The 23,753-nt window shown below is 37.9% G+C and overlaps 1 protein-coding gene across 6 annotated transcripts in view; it reads right to left on the reverse strand.

Annotated features, from left to right (window-relative positions):
- Positions 1-1,036: 1,036 nt before the first annotated feature.
- The window catches only part of LOC127659835 (probable E3 ubiquitin-protein ligase MID2), a 185,761-nt gene continuing 163,044 nt past the window's right edge, over positions 1,037-23,753 (reverse strand). For 4 of the 6 annotated variants that reach the window (XM_052149784.1, XM_052149785.1, XM_052149783.1 and 1 more), the window contains 2 exons: positions 7,685-7,892; positions 1,037-4,944 (listed from right to left, as the gene is read on the reverse strand). In XM_052149784.1, coding sequence (XP_052005744.1) covers positions 4,542-4,944; positions 7,685-7,892 — 611 coding nt within the window. In that variant the 3' untranslated portion in view covers positions 1,037-4,541. The remainder of the gene's footprint in view (positions 4,945-7,684; positions 7,893-23,753) is intronic. The other 2 variants (XM_052149786.1, XM_052149782.1) reach the window with 1 other exon arrangement.

Here is a 23,753-nt window from a genome sequence, read left to right on the forward strand (position 1 = left end):
ATATCATCTCAATATGTCATAGCCACATTAACATGCAAAATCTTCCAGAGAGTTGACATGACTGGACTGCAGTATTCCAGTAACACGCATTTGTCATGTATCCCAAACCGGCTCTAATATAAAGTCTGTGAATATCGGAACATATGCTACAAGGGTTAGAATGGCTTTGCATGTCTCAGAAAAACTTTATCTCACTAAAAGACTAAACAGGATATTTTGGTGTATTCAAGGCCATTGAATAAATCCTAAACAGAAAACAATGCCTAATTATAGACATGGAGTAAGATTAACCTGAGATCTATTTCTCGATTAACGTAAAGCTAAGCCTGTGCTGCAGTTCTGCTGTATGTTTTGTTAAGACAGCTCAACAAATCACACTTTCAACACAACGATCTGGCAAACGCCAGCCAGAAGCTTTAATTCGTACATTTGAATCTTTTCTGCTGACATACTGATGGATTCACATTTACCGATCCTGAATATTTCAATTTTGCAGCTGCAATGGCAAAGCAATTTAAGGTCTTGTGTTGTGGTGTAGAGGAGCCAGTGGGATGAGCTCTCCAAGTTGGGCCTGATTTCCATGCTCGCACATGGTGTCTGTGATAAGAGTCATTACTGCAGTGAGCTGTAATCACACTGCCTCTGCTGTGACTGTACTTGTGCTGGAGCCAAGCGAAAATAATTGACGACATACTGAAACAGTGTTGCAAGAACCTTAGCTTATTTAAGCTACAATGTGTTTAATTAGACTAATTGAAACAAACATACACAGATATTTATTTGATATTTGTAGTGAAATAAAAGGTAAGATGAATCATAATCCTTGCATTGAAACAACTATCTCCATGACAATCTCAATATGAGTATCTCATATTATTCTGCTTTGTCATATTCTGATCAACTATGTAAATATACTTACAGTAGCCCTAAAGTGGATTTGGACTCTTTAAGCCTAATTCAAAATGAAATGTAATTGCATTATATCAGATAACCAAATATCAACTAAGTGGTAACTGCAAACAAATTATGTCATAACAATTTTTTCAATTACTCAAAACCAACTGGTTCCAACTAGTCATTTTAGTGGATGTATGAAGTCAGTTACCCTCAATTTAAAACCGGTGTCCCAGTAGAGTAACCAGATGTGTAGTAATCTTAATCTGGAAAAAACAAAGTCAAAGTTTTCATTGGTTTTATATTTTTTTATCTAATGCAATGACATTCATACATTTTAAATGTGGCATTTTAGAGACACTATATTATGTAGGCTGTATTATGTGAACTCAAAAAGCATGTTACGTTACAGTGATATTTGTTGCAAGTTCCAGACCCATCCTTGTGCCAGATATAACAGCTGAAGAACATGAGCAATGCCCTATTACTTGAATGTGCACCAGTTGCAGTAGGGTTCCTTCTATGCACTAATGTTCATAACAAGCATATTTGGCATTGATACCCTCCTCCTACAAGACAACATTCCAGGACACAAAATGGGACCACGATGCAACAAAACACACATTTGGGATCATACCTTTATTTGGACTCACATAAATAACAATAGTTCATATTTATATATATATATATATTTATATATATATATATATATATATATATATATATATATATGTGTGTATGTGTGTGTGTGTGTGTGTATATTATACAATTTTATATAATATATATTTCCTCCTATGATTTACATTCTTTTCTTGCCAAGTTATATCTATTGAAACAGAAGCGTTACGTTGATGAACAGCTGCTTGAGCACATAATAAAGATTGAAATATCAAAGCAGAGGATTCATTATCATGTCACTCATATTCTTCAGAAATGTAAAAACAATTGCTTCAAAACAGAAATGTAATTAGTTAATCAGTCAATAGTCTTAAATGCAAAGAAAAGCATGGCTAACTGGAAACCTGATATAACAATATTCCTGGATATTTTCCATAAAAATGTTTATATAAAACAGCAGAGAATATCACAGGAAGTGCTTCGATCTGGGCCAGATTGTCATGCAGAGACCCGAACAAATGAATTGAACATGTCGATCTAGATCAGAGATCAACAGCCCCTGCAAGAGACTCACGAGATTTGCTTTTGCACTCCTCACCTTCACCGACTTCAGAAAGACTTACATTTTTTACATGGTTAGTGACCTGAAAAAAAGCAAATCTCAAACGGTTCCGTAAGATTTGCTCAGACAAATCAATGATAAATGGTAATGTTGAAGATTATCCATCATTCACGCAGGGTTGTTCTTAAAACCTCTTTGGTCAAAGACCAAGACCCATCCAGGCCAAGATACATGACAGCGACCACTGTAGCAGCTAGCCAATAGACTGACTGCGAAAACAGAACTAGCGAGTGACTGACTGAGAGATACAGATTAGTAATGAGAATCAGAGGGTGTTCCCACAGAAGAAGTACATTTAAAATTGTTCAACGTGACTGGACCACACACTGATTCCTGCTACAATCCTGAAGAACTCACTAAAAATTAAGTAAAAAAAAAATGAAATGAGAATCGGGAAGTATTTTTATCTACTGATTTACTGCCCGAGACTATGAAACGACCAAAACAAAATGGTTCTAAGCTTTCGACCCCATGTAATTTACCATCCCACTGTAGCTTTTCACCACAAATCATTTCAAATGGTAGGACACTCAATGCTAAATGAGGCCTCAGCCAGGGGCTGTTTGCACCAAATGTGTTTTTGCATCGGTTTGCACCATTCTTGAACAGTTTTTCTATTTAAATATGCATTAGATGGGCGTCTTTAACCATTAGGCCACGTCTTGCAGAGGAAAGCTGCATTTACATATTGAGAATTCTATTCCATTTATTGCACTGCATCAAGCTTTTTTTAACGCAAGAACGACCCCTTACTCTTCATAGACCATGGAAGTGTGTTTTTGAGGGCTCATTATTACTCTATTAAGCCTTTAAATGTATTACTCAGTTACACATAAAACATCTTGAGTTTGCTTTCACTGAGTCTATAGGAGTGAAGTTAAAATGTGGAACATCAACTTTACTGATTTTACATATCTGTAGTTGAGGCTGATTTTAATTCATTAATTATTTTGTTTTATACATATGTGGACAAACCATTGGAAGGCTAAATGGCTGGTTGTACAACCTTTAGTGTTATCTCTATGAACATAGCCTAAACTCTCCACCTGATCAAAAGCATGTTGGAAACAAAGCAATTTTTAAAGAAATATGGAGATGCAGGCAAAGTGGATCTGATGGTAAATTGTTCTTTGCTTTCAATCAGAAAAATGTAAAGCAACCAAAGCAGATCAGTCACTTATATTCAGCAGAGAAAAGAGGGAAACCACACCGACATAAAGCAAAAACCCTTGCAGGACAGTGGCATCAGTAGTATGTATATTTCCCAACCTCTACTGTACATTTGCAATGAACTGGCTTTTGAATGAACTCAAACAATTTTTTCAAGAATTATCTTGATACACACTTGAGTTTTTGCCTGCACAAGTACAAGTGATTGTCGTTATCTCAACCCAGCTCTGGGTGTCCTACTTATAGCCCTGAAAATCACACCTAGGAAGATCATGTAAGATTCATAACAGCCATAAATATTATTTTCCTATGGCTGTAAGAAATGAAATGCACTAGATAGCAGAGGATACTGTTTAATGCAGTATAATTTTTTGAGGAAGTTCATTTGTAATAGGAAATAGGTGCGGAAAACTTTTTTGTTGCCGATTGTTGATCTTTCGTTCAAATATTTTTGATCGAATGGATCTATGACATATACAGTATGTGCATTATATTAACCGTTGACTACAAATTAGGTTCTTGCTTTGTTTAAAAAGATGTTAATGAAAGAACACATCCACGCATGGAATTGTGTGGTACATTAGTAATCATATATTGGTATCATATACCAATTATTAAAGATACATGTTAAAAAACACCTGGGGAACTTGTGCCTCATGCTTCTCACAAAAACAAAACAAAATCAGAAACAAAGATAGAGAGAACAAATCACAGAGGAAATACATATCATGCCATTATCTCATCTAAAGAATCATCTTATTCTCCCTGAATATGAAAAGAGCGTGAGTTATAGACCCATCAGATAATAAATGTAACCCTCAGTAGAAACACCAAATTTGCATCCTTTTTTATCTAATATACTGCACTATATTCGATCCAAAAGGAAGTCCAACTCTGTCTGAAAATTAACAAGTTGTTTTACACACAGGGGCATTAAATTTCAACTCTAAAAAGTGCTTTTAGGGAAACATTGACACTGACAAAAAAAAAAAAAGAAAAAGCAAACCAACGTATTAGTCATAAATAAATTACAATTTCAACTGTTTTAGTTTAAGAATTCATAAAACAGGTGTTGCCATCACATAACGCTTATTTATGTGACAAAACTATCAGGAACTACTACACATCCTTAATCCAAACTGGATTTGCCACTTCACCCCTTTGAAAACCAGGCAAATTGGAGGCAGTTGAAGGATGAGGAATCGGGCAAGCCCTGGAATAATCGATGCCCAATGTCTCAGTGGCAGCTCTTCATTCCGGACACATAGGGTGATTCCTGTTGGCGACAAATGCCTTCTTGCTGCTCTGTGCATTCCACAAAGTCTGGCACAGGCAGCCCTGACATGATCATCAATGACTTATTCCAGATCATAAAGGTGGGAGCCACCGGCAACAAGAAGGAAACGTCAAAAGTGTATATGTGCTGGGAGTTCATGGCATCGTAGAAGGAGAGGGCGTTATTGTCATAGTCCAGCAGCACCCCCACCCTGCGCAACTGAAGTGATGCTTCCACTAGCGACTCCTTATTATTGTGCCGCACCAGGAAGTTGTTGTTGCAGCGCAAGAAAACCCAAGACGATGAGTTTTTACCACTCCATTCGTTTTTGGGTGCTGACTTGTAGGAAACACCAATAGCATACCTAAAAGGGAAATAGAATTCAATAGATACTTAATCTTCAGGGTGATTCATATAAAAAAAGCATATTACAAGCCTTTAGTGTGTTTTTTTTTCCTCTAATACATTTCCATGATTTTCCAATCTACAAATGAGCAAAAGCCAATTTAAGATTTTAGAATAAATCATAACTAAAATATATATATATGTATTCATTAGAAACATTTTCAAGTTCAACTGCTTTTATTTTCAGCAAATTTAACATGTGTAAATATTTGTATGAACATAAAAAGATTCAACAACTAAGACATAAACTGATCAAGTTTCACAGACATGAGACTAACAGAAATGGACTAATGTGTCCCTGAACAAAAGGGGGGTGTCAAAATCAAAAGTAACAGTCAGTATCTGGTGTGGATACCAGCTGCATTAAGTACTGCTGTGCATCTCCTCCTCATGGACTGCAAAAGATTTGCCAGTTCTTGCTGTGAGATGTTATCCCACACTTCCACCAAGGCACTTGCAAGTTCCCGGACAATTTTCGGGGGGAATGGCCCTAGCCCTCGCCCTCCAATCAAACAGGTCCCAGATGTGCTCAATGGAATTGATATTCGGGCTCTTCGCTGGCCATGGCAGAACACTGATACACAGTGACGAGCAGTATGGCTGGTGGCATTATCAGGCTGGAGGGTCATGTCAGGATGAGCCTGCAGAAAGTGTAATTCATGAGGGAGGAGGTGGTCTTCCCTGTAACGCACAGCATTGAGATTGCCTGCAATGACAACAATCTCAGTCCGATGATGCAGTGACTAACCGCCCCAGACCATGACGGACCCTCCACCTCCAAATCGGGACCTGATCCAGAGTACAGGCCTCGGTGTAACACTCATTCCTTCGATGATAAATGCAAGTCTGACCATCACGCTGTTTGTGAGACAAAACCGCGACTCATCGGTGAAGAGCACTTTTTGCCAGCCCTGTCTGGTCCAGCAAAGGTGGGTTTGTGCCCCATAGGCAACGTTGTTGCTGGTGATGGACCTGCCTTACAACAGGCCTACAAGCCCTCAGTCCAGCCTCTCTCAGCCTATTGCAGACAATCTGAGCACTGATGGAGGGATTGTGTGTTCCTGGAGTAACTTGGGCAGGTGTTGTTGCCATCCTTTACCTGTCCCGCAGGTGTGATATTTGAATGTACCGATCCTGTGCAGGTGTTGTTACACGTGGTCTGCAACTGCGAGGACGATCAGCTGTTCCTGTAGACATTGCAGTCCTCATGCCTTCATGCAGCATGCCTAAGGCACGTTCACGCAGATGAGCAGGGACCCTGGGCATCTTTCTTTTGGTGTTTTTCAGAGTCAGTAGAAAGGTCTCTTTAGTGTCCTAATTTAGTGTCTTAATGACCGCTCCACAGGTGCATGTTCATTAATTGTTTATGGTTCATTGAACAAGCATGGAAAACATTGTTTAAACCCTTTACAATAAAGTTCTCTAAAGTTACTTGGATTTTTACAAAATGATCTTTAAAATACCGTGTCCTGAAAAAGGGACACTTATTTTTTTGCTCAGTTTATACATTTTCATGACTTTTCCACCATTTTATTCATTGGCCCAAGGAAGACTGAAGCAGTTGCAATGTTGCACATTAAATTGTATAGGAGTATATTTGGAGTGTGCTGTTTTTAAATCGTATAACTGAGTGCATTTACATGCACAGCAATACACTATAAAAAATGAGCTTGTGCAAAAAATCAGAGAACATAAGAAACCTGCATTTGTGTGAAATTTGATCATCTGATTATTCTCTACTTTGATGTCAAAACGTAAACAGATATACGCACAACACTTGCATACATTGGTTAAGCTGGTAAGAATGCAGATAAGGCATTCGCAATCAACGTGAAATCGGGGTAATTGTCAAAAATCTGAGTGTGCTGAGCGGCTTTTACTTTAACCTTGTGCGACCCACGTACACATGCATGGATGTTGTATTTTAGCTTTGCTATACTCAACGCAAAATTTTAATTAATTTAAACCGACTGATCTCAGTTCAGGTGTCATGTGACAAAACAGCTAAGTTTGTCTTTGGGAGAAATGCCAACAAAATTACATCTGGTAAGTAACCTAATTAAGTTTTTACATTGAAACCAGTTTACTGAGTCTTTAGTTTCATCCGATATTATATTTTTTTTTATTTGAGCAATTTATTGCAAAACACAACGATGCTACACACAATGTACAATGTGGACTTTAGTGCATTTGTTTCTTAGAAATCCTATATTTACATAGACATTATCACATTGAGAATCAATGGGTTCATCTAAAAGCTGACATTTTTATATGGAGAATAAAATACATGCATTAAGAACTGTTCTGAGACCAGTGCAGACAGACAGCACACTGGAGGTTAAGTCATTCACTAAATAGGGAGCAATGGAGCCTCCTATAGCTTTCTATGCAGCTAAGTGTATTCACTACTAAAATCAGACTTCAGATGATGTTTGGACCACTCAACATGTTTGGCAGACATGGGACAATGGAAATCAGTACATAGATTCAGAATTATATTGCAACATTTTATTTTAACATGGTTAGCAGTGATGTTATGGCTAATTTAACATACATCGGTGTAACACTGTGCGTGTAAACATGTTCATTTATTAATTTCCATGACATAACCTGGACTACATAATTTTTTTAAAATCCCCTGTTATTTCCATGTTTGCCATGATCATGGGAACCATGTATGTAAATCTGAAATCACTTACCAAGTGGAGGCTCCAAGTAAAATTTCCCAATAATGGCAGCCACTGTCAATGAAGACGTTACCAGCGGCACCATAGGATCCAGTTCCGCTGAAGCGCTCTGGAGTGTGGCTCTTCTTCAGAGAGCTTTCATCTTTTTCCATGGTCAGACAGTCATTAGACAGACGCAGCTTCTTATGGGCTGTTTTGGGGTCCAGTTTGAAAGGCTGGCCTAAGGAGCAGAGGTCAGAAAAGATGGGTGAGATAAAAAGAAGAGCAAGTTGCATCAATAAGACTCAGTGGAATGAGTTTGGCTAAGTCTAACTGATCTGCTGGAATTTTGTAAATCATGCAATAAATGTTCAATGTCAGTTTTAACTCTATGGTTTAATTAGGAAATGAACGCTTGCGGTAAAAGGCAGATTGCTTAAGAGTTTTATATTTTCTGAAAAGCAGAGGTCACTCCTGCAGACTCAACATTTAACATTGGCATGTCTAAATCTTCCCATCCCAAGTGTAATGACTGACAATGCAGGACAACAATCAGCTCCGCTCTGTCTCTTCCCACAAACCAATCATCAGAGCCCAGAGTGGTTTATTGCACCCAGATATGAAAGGTTCTGGTGACTTGCTGCTGGAAACCAATTACATTAATACGCTCTTGTCTTTGAACTGCTTATCACTGTGAGCGCAGCCATTCTCGACACTCGTGTACAGTCATGCCCATTTAACAGTAAGTCTTTAAGGGCACATGGAAAAGAGATGTAGATGCATACACAGACAACTGGCAATGACAAGCAAGAATCCAACTAAACAATTATTGTCTGCTAGTATAAAACTGATGAACCGGTTATGACACATTGGAGGAAAATATACTAACTGTGCAATGCAGGTGTCTAAACAAAAGTCATATTATATTATATTAAACCAAAAGTACTGAACTGTGCTAATCAGCAAGCGTAAGCCAAAAACCCATGAACAGACAAGAATCTGTGAAAAAATACTGATAAACCTGAAGAGTATTAGTTTGCCAAGTGACAAACAAAATATCTGAGCAAGCAAAACCACAAAAACAAGGAAGGTTGAGTTAGAAAAGAACTCGTAAAATGATGACAACTGCTGTTAGACACTGATGCCTGTGTGAGATATATTCAAAGGTTTAGTTGTGAAGCAATAAATTGTGAAGTTTACTGAGCGACAACAACATAACGCACAGTGCCAGCTACGGCCATATCAAAGACTGAAATACATTTTTCTTCAAAACAGCAAGTCATTTTCACTTCAGAGAGCAATAGGGTGAAATATACAGTGTTGAATAGCATACAACTTTATAATAACTTTCATTCACAAGTCCTTAACAAGCATTATATAAATGCTTAACAGATCAGTAATCAATTTATATTAAAATATGAATATACATAAAAAAATATGAATCACAGTTTCATGGACATTACAATCTATGTATTTGTATGTATGACACATCTGTTAGCACTGTATATCGTAACACTTGATAATGTTATTAATACGAATTCTAATGTAACACAAATTAATAAATTCTTTATGGAAACATTATATTATCCCGTATTTATACTATGCTGGCTATATTGAAACATAAAGAAAATGCAATACATCAGCCTTTTTGTTATTTCTAGTAATACAGTGCATCCGGAATGTATTCACAGAGCTTAACTTTTTCCACATTTTGTTACGTTACAGCTTTATTCCAAAATTGATTAAATTCATTATTTTCCTCAAAATCCGACAAACAATACCCCATAATAACAATGTGAAAGAAGTTTGCTTGAAATCTTTGCAAATTAATTAAAAAGAATCACATGTACATAAATAAGTATAAGTATTCACAGCCTTTGCCATAACACTCAAAATTGAGCTCAGGTGCATCCTGTTTCCACTGATCATCCTTGAATGTTTCTACAACTTGATTGGAGTCCACCTGTGATAAATTCAGTTGATTGGACATGATTTGGAAAGGCACACACCTGTCTATATAAGGTCCCACAGTTAACAGTGCATGTCAGAGCACAAACCAAGCCATGAAGTCAAAGGAATTGTCTGTAGACCTCCGAGACAAGATCGTATCGAGGCACAGATCTGGGGAAGGGTATAGAAAAATGTCTGCAGCATTGAAGGTCCCAATGAGCACAGTGGCCTCCATCATCCGTAAATGGAAGAAGTTTGGAACCACCAGGACTCTTCCTAGAGCTGGCTGCCCGGCCAAACTGAGTGATCGGGGAGAAGGACCTTAGTCAGGGAGGTAAAAAAGAACCTGATGGTCACTCTGACAGAGCTCCAGCATTTCTCTGTGGAGAGAGTAGAACCTTCCAGAAGATCAACCATCTCTGCAGCACTCCACCAATCAGGCCTGTATGGAAGAGTGGCCAGACGGAAGCCACTCCTCAGTAAAAGGAACATGACAACCTGCCTGGAGTTTGCCAAAATGCACCTGAAGAACTCTCAGACCATGGGAAATAAAAGATTGAACTCTTTGGCCTGAATGGCAAGCATCATGTCTGGAGGAAGCCAGGCACCGCTCATCACCTGGTCAATACCATCCTTACAGTGAAGCATGGTGGTGGCAGCATAATGCTGTGGGGATGTTTTTCAGCGGCAGGAACTGGGAGACTAGTCAGGATCGAGTGAAAGATAAATGCAGCAATGTACAGAGACATCCTTCATGAAAACCTGCTCCAGAGTGCTCTGGACCTCAGACTAGGGTGAAGGTTCATCTTCCAACAGGACAACGACCCTAAGCACACAGCCAAGATAACAAAGGAGTGGCTACGGGACAACTCTGTGAAAGTACTTCAGTGGCCCAGCCAGAGCCCAGACTTGAACATCTCTGGAGAAATCTGAAAATGGCTGTGGACCGATGCTCCCCCATCCAACCTGATGGAGCTTGACAGGTCCTGCAAAGAAGAATGGGAGAAACTGCCCAAAAATAGGTGTGCCAAGCTTGTAGCATCATACACAAAAATACTTGAGGCTGTAATTGGTGCTAAAGGTGCTTCATCAAAGTATTGAGCAAAGGCTGTGAATACTTAATGTACATTTTTTTAATAAATTTGCAAAGACTTCAAACTAAATTCTTTCACGTTGTCATTATGGAGTATTGTTTGTAGAATTTTTAGGAAAATAATGAATTTAATCCATTTTGGAATAAGACTGTAACATAAAACAAAATGTGGAAAAAGTGAAGTGCTGTGAATACTTTCCGGATGCACTGTATGTCATCTAAACACTGCTGTGTTTTTCTGTAACTTCAGACTGTGTGTAGTGAGGTCACGCAGTTGACTGAGCTCCTGCTCTCGGCCTGAGCTGCTATCATGAGCTTTTCGCAGGGGAGGGGTGACCGCTGACAGCTTGAGTGATGTCTGCGCTGTGCAGGACGAGTAAATATTATTCTGAGATCTTTTAACAACAAGTAAACATGGTTGCCCTTGGGGCTGCTTGTCATGTGATATTTCTCATACTGGCTTTATGTGCAGCCACCAGCCATAGCAGTGCTGATTAAACAGGAAAGGCCTCCTATAGGAACACAGAGTGACTCTGTGCCCACAAACAAACAGGCAGACACATGCTTAATTTGTGCTGCTGTAATTCAAAATCTAGCCTCAGAGAGCCAAGGAGAAGTGAGTAAACATTTTAATTTAAAATGCCTTTATAGATAGTTGCCTAAAACAAATTTAAAAGTTTAGTTGTTACTTAATTCTTATGATGAGGTAAAGAAAGCTTTAAAGCAATTGTCAAAATGTTATATTTTCCCTCGTATGTCTTTTTGCGATTTGATTAATATTACAGGCCACTGTGAACTAGACAAAGCCTGAAAAGGTAGCAGACGATTAAATCAAAATAGCTAGAAGACAAATTCCCTCAAATCAAGAACAATATATTAAATGATCATGTATACGATGATATAATTTACCAATTTTAACAAGGCACTAAATCAGAAGACAGCAGAAAAGAAGAAAGAAGTTCCAGCTGAGCAATAAAAGATAGATCAGTGAGAATAAAAGACAGTGATTTGGCTTGATCGGTAGGACACAGTGTCTAGACTTCAGCTTGTGTTCAGAACCCTGCTGCTGCCTGTATTATGGATCATAGCAATGCCTCTTGAACATATTATCTCCCCCAAAGTTCAGCTGAAGAAACCAAACTTTGATTTCAGCACATCCTGCAAAGAGCCATTTGATGTCTTCCCGTTTCTTTCACTGCAAGCCTGGATGCTTTTAAGGCACATGCTCACAGACCCTGTCGATGGAGTAGGGGTCGGAGGAATGGTGGCAGCATTGAATGCACTGCATAGACACACTTCTCCACTACATTCCATGCTGATTTATTCATTGTGTTTTCCAGGAGACCATGCTTTTCTTCAACATGCCCTTACAGTAGTGGTTCCCAAATTTTTTTCTCTGCATACACTTCATCACACTCTCACTCTGGATTCCTGAATCAAACAGGAAATGATTATGTAAATGTCTTTAAATAGAAGCATTTCTCTTGAGATGGGGGGGAAGTGTTTGAACTTTCATGGTCGAGTACACATGGCAAGTATGCGTGTGTTAGGGGGAAAAAAAATTAAATAGGGAATTGGTCCAATGTCAATTCTCTGTTTTAGGAAGTCATGGGCAGAAGGCACAGCTGGGATAAATCACAGTGAAATAATATTGTGTGTATTCTGTATGTGTAGGTGTGTAGACAGATGGGGGTTACCAGAGAAAAAGGATGAAGTCACTGAAAATTGGATGTGTGTGAGACAGAGAGAGAGAGAGAGAGAGAGAGAGAGAGAGAGAGAGAGAGAGAGAGAGAGAGAGAGAGAGAGAGAGAGAGAGACAGATGTACTGCATACTATTTAAGCAATGTTAGCCAAATTTAAGCACAACCAAGAGTGCTGTTGTTCTTAACATCAAATAGCTAAAGTCTGTTTATGGCTCTGCTTTATTGGAACTATTTTTCTTGGCAGAGCAAAAATAAACAATAAACTATAATAGGTTTAAATTATAAGTTACTCCAATAACTTCTTGTTAATAACTGAAATCATGACACTGCACAGTCGTATCACAGCCATGTTGATAATCAGTACAACAACATGATTGCGTGTGATATTCAAAATATAAGTTACTTGATATTAACGATTGTAACGGTGGCTGTCCCAAACAAATTCAAAGAATGAATAACTGGTAACTTGTGTCAAATTGTTTGGGCACCAGACAAGTTTTTACTTGTCAAAAAATAAATCAATTTCAAATTTCCTGGTAAATAGCTCAAACCACCGATACACAAAATGAATGCTGTCAAATAACCACAATAGCACATAGAATCTGGACTTAAATTTACACTCACAAATTGAAGGTTTTCAGGTAAATAAACTAAGAAAACACGTTATTTAAGAAAACATAAAAAAGCGGTTACTGAATGTTCACTTTTCAAACAGCATGTATTTTGTTCTCTCTCTTTTTCCATAAAATGACAAAAACAAAAAATAATGAATACACAAACAGTATCAAGCAGATTGTGGCTTAAAATTCAGTTCAGACTTTCGTTTGATTCACAATACGTTTGTGTGTGCGTGCGTGCGTGGGTAGTGAGTGTGTATTTGTGTGTGTGTGTGTTGACTGCATGAAGCAGGCTACGTAGCGGACCCACCACTGAACATTCAGAGCCTGGAAAAATAAGTTTAGTCTTTGCGTGGGGTTAAAAGATGATGGACAATGCTAATACCTGTGGCAGGTGAGACAGGCTGGAGTTATGTTGCACCAGGCAGGCAAACTGTGCAGAACTCAATTTCTCCATCACTTGGCGATTGCACCTGGTCAGCGCACACAGAAAATCCAGGAACAAATGGCAGCGCCCGGCCTTCAGGTAGCATGTGACCCTCTTAGTTATCCTATGAGTTTTAATTTTCTTTTCTTCCCGCTTCTGCTTCTCTCTCTCTCTCTTGTATATTATTTCCTTCTTACTTCCTCATTGGTTTCTGCCCATTTGGAAAAGTGAAAGAGACAGCATGGATTTTTTTCCGTATCGCCACAAGATACAACAGTTCCGTAAACAAGAAGTGAATAATGAGTAACTGGGCAGTTAATTTGTTACTGAAGAGTTCCAGCGCTGTTACACTTTAAGCACTCTTGGAACGCCTCTTGTCCAATCAAATTAGAGCACCAGAGCGAACTATTGGATAAATTCTTACAGGATGAGAAACTTGAGGAACTGAGTCACTGAGAGGAAAAAATAAAAAGGCAAGAGAAGAATGTTTGGCATTTTCTCCAGGCATCCCTGCATTTCACTCTCAAACTCCTCCACAAGGCTGCCGTGAGACTCTGATGAAACAACCCATTTGAATGCTGTCAACCCGTGAACTGGTTCTTAATTGATACTTTGCTGTGAGAAGGCTAGGAGTCTGACAGCTTAGGTGAGGGACCGAGGCTTTCCCAGACCTCTCTTTCACTTACACGCAACCCAGCAGCCTGACACCACACCACATAATGGATGCCTTTATTAGCACGCTCAGCTGCCTGCCACTGATGGAATGCTGATAAAGGTATTGAGCAAGCAAAGTATGACAGAGCTGCTGCATTAAATGGGTGACAATAAAAATATACCTAAAACTGACCCTTGGAAACTCCAAGAATAAATGTTCTATCTAAATGTCCCATTACCACTGGATAAGTGTCAAGTCACCACATACAGTGACACCAGAAATTATGTGGACACTAAAATGTAGGCCTCGTGTTTATCAACCAAAAATACACAACTTTTTGTCAAATGTTCTGCATGAATATTTGGCTTAAGGGTCATTCCGTGTCAATTTAGGTAAGGCTGTTGCTGCACTGACTCAAACTAGAACAAACATTCATATGAAGACAGTCTGGTGCAAACTTTTCATTTTGCTTGGGAATATATGGTATATATAGACTTCTACGGACTTGGAATTATGCATTTTAATGTTAGAAGTCTCCTTCCAAAAATGGACATATTAAGACTGTGGGTTGATGTAACGGATATGGACATCATGGTCTTATCAGAAACCTGGTTAAAATCTACAATAACAGATAATATGATTGCTATTGATGGCTATAATATTTTCAGAGCTGATCGTTCAGGTAAGGGGGCGGAGTTGCTATATATGTTAAATCTAAATTTTTAAGCTCAGTGACATTGTCAGTAAGAAGAGTCAAACAATTTGATCTACTGGCATTGAAAGTAAATTTATACAAGGACACACACCTTACTGTTGTTGGCTGTTACAGGCCACCCTCTGCCACAAAAGAAACTATTTCCTCTTTTTATGATATACTACTCAACCTAAATGATTCCGAATTAATTCTAATGGGTGACTTAAACTGGGATTGGCTTTCCCCTGTCTCTGAGAATATTAAAGACCTAGCTGACTCTCTGAATCTCACTCAACTTATTGACACTCCAACTCGTATAAACTCGAAAAATCATAGCAAATCAACACTGTTGGATGTCATTTTTACAAACAGACCACATAAATACACATCGACTGCTGTTTTTTGCAATGATGTCAGTGATCACTGTGCGATTGCTTGTATAAGAGATACAAAACTACCTAAACATAAACCTCGTTATGTTTTTAAAAGGTGTTTTAAACGTTTAAATGAACAGGCTTTTATTCATGATTTGTCAAACTGTAACTTAGAGACTGTCTGTTTGATACCTGATGTGGAACATGCCTGGGAATATTTTCACAATGCCTTTTCAGCTATTTGTAATAAGCATGCTCCTTTAAAGAAATATAGGATTAGCGGGAGGAATAACCCATGGTTTACTGAAGAGTGAAGTTTTATGATCAGAGAAAGAAATGTTGCATGGGGCAAAGCTCAAGCCACAAATTCTACTGCTGACTGGACTGCCTTCAGAATTTTAAGAAATAAATGCACAAGCATGACCAGAAAAGCAAAATCAGATTACTATCTAAAAAATGTGTCTGAAAATCTTAACAACCCCTCTAAATTCTGGAAGCAAATTAAATCTTTGTCTGGTTCAAATTCTTCTTCAGGTCTCCCGAAATACATTTTTGTAAATTCAGTTGAAATTAAAAACAAAATTGATATAATTGGACAGTTTAACAATCACTTTGTATCAGCTGGCTGTATTTTCAATGAATCTAAATCAAGTCATCATTGCTCTGACTCTAGCACTGAAGCACCATTGGAAACTTTTGTTTTTAGACCCATTTTAAAAGAAGATGTCTGTATTGCTCTTAAAGCTATTGACCAAAAAAAATCAGCAGGACCAGACAATCTAGAACCTTTCTTGCTGAAGGTTGCAGCTGAACTTATAGCTAAGCCTATAGCATACCTTTTTAATTGTAGTTTGCAGACAAGTTCAATTCCCAAATTATGGAAAGCAGCCTATGTGCTTCCTTTGCTAAAGGGTGGCGATCCCTCAGATCTTCACAATTATAGGCCAATTTCCAAACTCTCCATTCTTGCAAAAATTTTGGAATCTCAAGTAAACTGAATATACAAAAATTTTGGAATCTCAAGTAAACTGTCAATTAAAAGAATACTTGGCAGAGCACAACATTTTAACTGATGTTCAGTCAGGCTTTAGAGCTGGACACAGCAGTTACAGCAACTTTGTTGCTATTAAATGACATTATAAATGCCTTGGATAAAAAACAACACTGCGCTGCCTTATTTGTGGATCTGTCCAAAGCTTTTGACTCTGTTGACCATGAGCTATTGCTAAATAGACTAAGTAACATTGGATTGGGAAACACAGCTATCAATTGGTTCAAAAACTATCTTACAGAACGAACACAATGTGTTTCTATAGATGGTCTTAAATCAGACTTTTTAGAGATTTCTAAGGGTGTTCCTCAAGGCTCGATTTTAGCTCCTATTTTATTTTCTATATTCATAAATAATATTGGAAAGGATGTGCAAACTGCTAAACTACACCTTTATGCAGATGATACTGTGATATATTCAGTTGCCCCTTCACTGAACCAAGCTATAAATTACCTTCAGTTAGCCTTCCAACAGCTACAAACTTCATTACATGGCCTCAAGTTAGTGCTAAATACTAAGAAAACCAAATCTATGACGTTTTCAAGGGCTCGTTCCCAATCCCAAGATAATATAAATATTAATACACTAGCTGGGGACTTAATTGAAAATGTCTCATCATATAAGTATTTAGGTTTTTGGCTGGACAACAAACTTTCTTTTAAAGTTCATGTTGAAAAGCTTGTAAAAAAGCTGAAACTAAGGCTGGGGTTTTACTTTAGGAATAAGGCTTGTTTTAATCTGTTAGCTAGAAAAAAAAACTCGTGCAGGCTACTTTTTTAAGTGTTTTGGACTATGGTGATGTTGTCTACATGCATACTGCCTCTAATACTCTCCACGCTTTAGATTCTGTGTATCATAGTGCTCTACATTTTTTAACTAACTCTGGTTTCCGTACTCATCATTGTACGCTGTATGAACTGGTAGGCTGGTCGTCATTAAGTCTACGTAGACAACTTCATTTGCATATTTTCCTATACAAGGCCATGTTGGGTAAATTGCCGGGATATCTATGTAATCTCCTGATGAAAAATTCCAGCAGTTTTCATCTCCGATCCACGAGGTGGCTTTCTTACCAGGTTCCAAGGGTTTTTACTGAGCTGGGGAAAAAAGCCTTCTCTTACTTTACGCCATGGCCTTGGAATAACTTGCAAAATTTGCTACATCTAACTGATCTAGTCCCATTAAATGATTTTAAGACCATGTTAAAATGCCATATAACTCAAAAATGTAACTGCCATATGTGACCTGTTCCTTTCTATGTGTGATGCTTGTTTGTTTGTTGACCATGTTGTATTTTGTATTTAAATTGTAACTGGTGTGCCGTCTTGGCCAGGTCTCCCTCGAAAAGAGACTTTAATCTCAAGGGACTTCCTGGTTAAACAAAGGTTAAATAAAATAAAAAAAATACACATCTTTTCAAGATTCTCATAGATCAACCTTCCTGAAATATCATACCCTAAACATGGCTTCCCAGATAATACTTTTTGTTTTTTATTTGTCCTGGAAATAATAAACAAATATTAAAATGTTAGAATCTACATACAATAAGGAAAATACCTTATTTTAAGTCCCAAACCACACAAACAAAATATGAACAAAGTCTCAGTCAGTGCAGCAACACACTTTTAAATTCAGTCTGATTCCACATTAACTGACCCACATCCAAATACTTTTTTGGGGTCACTGTATGATCAACAAATATATTTGTGTTTTTTTTTAATGCAGACTAGAAAAGCTGGCATACCCAAAAATCCCAAGTTGTGTTTCAGTCTTTTCAAATTGTTTTTGTTTTGTTGAAGAATACAAAAACATCACCAAGCAAGATGTTATTACAGCGATTTGATTAATATTACAGGCCACTGTGAACTAGACAAAGCCTGAAAAGGTAGCAGACGATTAAATCAAAATAGCTAGAAGACAAATTCCCTCAAATCAAGAACAATATATTAAATGATCATGTATACGATGATATAATTTACCAATTTTAACAAGGCACTAAATCAGAAGACAGCAGAAAAGAAGAAAGAAGTTCCAGCTGAGCAATAAAAGATAGATCAGTGAGAATAAAAGACAGTGATTTGGCTTGATCGGTAGGACACAGTGTCTAGACTTCAGCTTGTGTTCAGAACCCTGCTGCTGCCTGTATTATGGATCATAGCAATGCCTCTTGAACATATTATCTCCCCAAAGTTCAGCTGAAGAAACCAAACTTTGATTTCAGCACATCCTGCAAAGAGCCATTTGATGTCTTCCCGTTTCTTTCACTGCAAGCCTGGATGCTTTTAAGGCACATGCTCACAGACCCTGTCGATGGAGTAGGGGTCGGAGGAATGGTGGCAGCATTGAATGCACTGCATAGACACACTTCTCCACTACATTCCATGCTGATTTATTCATTGTGTTTTCCAGGAGACCATGCTTTTCTTCAACATGCCCTTACAGTAGTGGTTCCCAAATTTTTTTCTCTGCACACACTTCATCACACTCTCACTCTGGATTCCTGAATCAAACAGGAAGTGATTATGTAAATGTCTTTAAATAGAAGCATTTCTCTTGAGATGGGGGGGAAGTGTTTGAACTTTCATGGTCGAGTACACATGGCAAGTATGCGTGTGTTAGGGGGAAAAAAAATTAAATAGGGAATTGGTCCAATGTCAATTCTCTGTTTTAGGAAGTCATGGGCAGAATGCACAGCTGGGATAAATCACAGTGAAATAACATTGTGTGTATTCTGTATGTGTAGGTGTGTAGACAGATGGGGGTTACCAGAGAAAAAGGATGAAGTCACTGAAAATTGGATGTGTGTGAGACAGAGAGAGAGAGAGAGAGAGAGAGAGAGACACAGATGTACTGCATACTATTTAAGCAATGTTAGCCAAATTTAAGCACAACCAAGAGTGCTGTTGTTCTTAACATCAAATAGCTAAAGTCTGTTTATGGCTCTGCTTTATTGGAACTATTTTTCTTGGCAGAGCAAAAATAAACAATAAACTATAATAGGTTTAAATTATAAGTTACTCCAATAACTTCTTGTTAATAACTGAAATCATGACACTGCACAGTCGTATCACAGCCATGTTGATAATCAGTACAACAACATGATTGCGTAAGTGATATTCAAAATATAAGTTACTTGATATTAACGATTGTAACGGTGGCTGTCCCAAACAAATTCAAAGAATGAATAACTGGTAACTTGTGTCAAATTGTTTGGGCACCAGACAAGTTTTTACTTGTCAAAAAATAAATCAATTTCAAATTTCCTGGTAAATAGCTCAAACCACCGATACACAAAATGAATGCTGTCAAATAACCACAATAGCACATAGAATCTGGACTTAAATTTACACTCACAAATTGAAGGTTTTCAGGTAAATAAACTAAGAAAACACGTTATTTAAGAAAACATAAAAAAGCGGTTACTGAATGTTCACTTTTCAAACAGCATGTATTTTGTTCTCTCTCTTTTTCCATAAAATGACAAAAACAAAAAATAATGAATACACAAACAGTATCAAGCAGATTGTGGCTTAAAATTCAGTTCAGACTTTCGTTTGATTCACAATACGTTTGTGTGTGCGTGCGTGCGTGGGTAGTGAGTGTGTATTTGTGTGTGTGTGTGTGTTGACTGCATGAAGCAGGCTACGTAGCGGACCCACCACTGAACATTCAGAGCCTGGAAAAATAAGTTTAGTCTTTGCGTGGGGTTAAAAGATGATGGACAATGCTAATACCTGTGGCAGGTGAGACAGGCTGGAGTTATGTTGCACCAGGCAGGCAAACTGTGCAGAACTCAATTTCTCCATCACTTGGCGATTGCACCTGGTCAGCGCACACAGAAAATCCAGGAACAAATGGCAGCGCCCGGCCTTCAGGTAGCATGTGACCCTCTTAGTTATCCTATGAGTTTTAATTTTCTTTTCTTCCCTTCTGCTTCTCTCTCTCTCTCTTGTATATTATTTCCTTCTTACTTCCTCATTGGTTTCTGCCCATTTGGAAAAGTGAAAGAGACAGCATGGATTTTTTTCCGTATCGCCACAAGATACAACAGTTCCGTAAACAAGAAGTGAATAATGAGTAACTGGGCAGTTAATTTGTTACTGAAGAGTTCCAGCGCTGTTACACTTTAAGCACTCTTGGAACGCCTCTTGTCCAATCAAATTAGAGCACCAGAGCGAACTATTGGATAAATTCTTACAGGATGAGAAACTTGAGGAACTGAGTCACTGAGAGGAAAAAATAAAAAGGCAAGAGAAGAATGTTTGGCATTTTCTCCAGGCATCCCTGCATTTCACTCTCAAACTCCTCCACAAGGCTGCCGTGAGACTCTGATGAAACAACCCATTTGAATGCTGTCAACCCGTGAACTGGTTCTTAATTGATACTTTGCTGTGAGAAGGCTAGGAGTCTGACAGCTTAGGTGAGGGACCGAGGCTTTCCCAGACCTCTCTTTCACTTACACGCAACCCAGCAGCCTGACACCACACCACATAATGGATGCCTTTATTAGCACGCTCAGCTGCCTGCCACTGATGGAATGCTGATAAAGGTATTGAGCAAGCAGAGTATGACAGAGCTGCTGCATTAAATGAGTGACAATAAAAATATACCTAAAACTGACCCTTGGAAACTCCAAGAATAAATGTTCTATCTAAATGTCCCATTACCACTGGATAAGTGTCAAGTCACCACATACAGTGACACCAGAAATTATGTGGACACTAAAATGTAGGCCTCGTGTTTATCAACCAAAAATACACAACTTTTTGTCAAATGTTCTGCATGAATATTTGGCTTAAGGGTCATTCCGTGTCAATTTAGGTAAGGCTGTTGCTGCACTGACTCAAACTAGAACAAACATTCATATGAAGACAGTCTGGTGCAAACTTTTCATTTTGCTTGGGAATATATGGTATATATAGACTTCTACGGACTTGGAATTATGCATTTTAATGTTAGAAGTCTCCTTCCAAAAATGGACATATTAAGACTGTGGGTTGATGTAACGGATATGGACATCATGGTCTTATCAGAAACCTGGTTAAAATCTACAATAACAGATAATATGATTGCTATTGATGGCTATAATATTTTCAGAGCTGATCGTTCAGGTAAGGGGGCGGAGTTGCTATATATGTTAAATCTAAATTTTTAAGCTCAGTGACATTGTCAGTAAGAAGAGTCAAACAATTTGATCTACTGGCATTGAAAGTAAATTTATACAAGGACACACACCTTACTGTTGTTGGCTGTTACAGGCCACCCTCTGCCACAAAAGAAACTATTTCCTCTTTTTATGATATACTACTCAACCTAAATGATTCCGAATTAATTCTAATGGGTGACTTAAACTGGGATTGGCTTTCCCCTGTCTCTGAGAATATTAAAGACCTAGCTGACTCTCTGAATCTCACTCAACTTATTGACACTCCAACTCGTATAAACTCGAAAAATCATAGCAAATCAACACTGTTGGATGTCATTTTTACAAACAGACCACATAAATACACATCGACTGCTGTTTTTTGCAATGATGTCAGTGATCACTGTGCGATTGCTTGTATAAGAGATACAAAACTACCTAAACATAAACCTCGTTATGTTTTTAAAAGGTGTTTTAAACGTTTAAATGAACAGGCTTTTATTCATGATTTGTCAAACTGTAACTTAGAGACTGTCTGTTTGATACCTGATGTGGAACATGCCTGGGAATATTTTCACAATGCCTTTTCAGCTATTTGTAATAAGCATGCTCCTTTAAAGAAATATAGGATTAGCGGGAGGAATAACCCATGGTTTACTGAAGAGTTAAGTTTTATGATCAGAGAAAGAAATGTTGCATGGGGCAAAGCTCAAGCCACAAATTCTACTGCTGACTGGACTGCCTTCAGAATTTTAAGAAATAAATGCACAAGCATGACCAGAAAAGCAAAATCAGATTACTATCTAAAAAATGTGTCTGAAAATCTTAACAACCCCTCTAAATTCTGGAAGCAAATTAAATCTTTGTCTGGTTCAAATTCTTCTTCAGGTCTCCCGAAACACATTTTTGTAAATTCAGTTGAAATTAAAAACAAAATTGATATAATTGGACAGTTTAACAATCACTTTGTATCAGCTGGCTGTATTTTCAATGAATCTAAATCAAGTCATCATTGCTCTGACTCTAGCACTGAAGCACCATTGGAAACTTTTGTTTTTAGACCCATTTTAAAAGAAGATGTCTGTATTGCTCTTAAAGCTATTGACCAAAAAAAATCAGCAGGACCAGACAATCTAGAACCTTTCTTGCTGAAGGTTGCAGCTGAACTTATAGCTAAGCCTATAGCATACCTTTTTAATTGTAGTTTGCAGACAAGTTCAATTCCCAAATTATGGAAAGCAGCCTATGTGCTTCCTTTGCTAAAGGGTGGCGATCCCTCAGATCTTCACAATTATAGGCCAATTTCCAAACTCTCCATTCTTGCAAAAATTTTGGAATCTCAAGTAAACTGTCAATTAAAAGAATACTTGGCAGAGCACAACATTTTAACTGATGTTCAGTCAGGCTTTAGAGCTGGACACAGCAGTTACAGCAACTTTGTTGCTATTAAATGACATTATAAATGCCTTGGATAAAAAACAACACTGCGCTGCCTTATTTGTGGATCTGTCCAAAGCTTTTGACTCTGTTGACCATGAGCTATTGCTAAATAGACTAAGTAACATTGGATTGGGAAACACAGCTATCAATTGGTTCAAAAACTATCTTACAGAACGAACACAATGTGTTTCTATAGATGGTCTTAAATCAGACTTTTTAGAGATTTCTAAGGGTGTTCCTCAAGGCTCGATTTTAGCTCCTATTTTATTTTCTATATTCATAAATAATATTGGAAAGGATGTGCAAACTGCTAAACTACACCTTTATGCAGATGATACTGTGATATATTCAGTTGCCCCTTCACTGAACCAAGCTATAAATTACCTTCAGTTAGCCTTCCAACAGCTACAAACTTCATTACATGGCCTCAAGTTAGTGCTAAATACTAAGAAAACCAAATCTATGACGTTTTCAAGGGCTCGTTCCCAATCCCAAGATAATATAAATATTAATACACTAACTGGGGACTTAATTGAAAATGTCTCATCATATAAGTATTTAGGTTTTTGGCTGGACAACAAACTTTCTTTTAAAGTTCATGTTGAAAAGCTTGTAAAAAAGCTGAAACTAAGGCTGGGGTTTTACTTTAGGAATAAGGCTTGTTTTAATCTGTTAGCTAGAAAAAAAACTTGTGCAGGCTACCTTTTTAAGTGTTTTGGACTATGGTGATGTTGTCTACATGCATACTGCCTCTAATACTCTCCACGCTTTAGATTCTGTGTATCATAGTGCTCTACGTTTTTTAACTAACTCTGGTTTCCGTACTCATCATTGTACGCTGTATGAACTGGTAGGCTGGTCGTCATTAAGTCTACGTAGACAACTTCATTTGCATATTTTCCTATACAAGGCCATGTTGGGTAAATTGCCGGGATATCTATGTAATCTCCTGATG

Source organism: Xyrauchen texanus, chromosome 19 (assembly GCF_025860055.1).
Source record: "Xyrauchen texanus isolate HMW12.3.18 chromosome 19, RBS_HiC_50CHRs, whole genome shotgun sequence".
Taxonomy (NCBI): Eukaryota; Metazoa; Chordata; class Actinopteri; order Cypriniformes; family Catostomidae; genus Xyrauchen; species Xyrauchen texanus.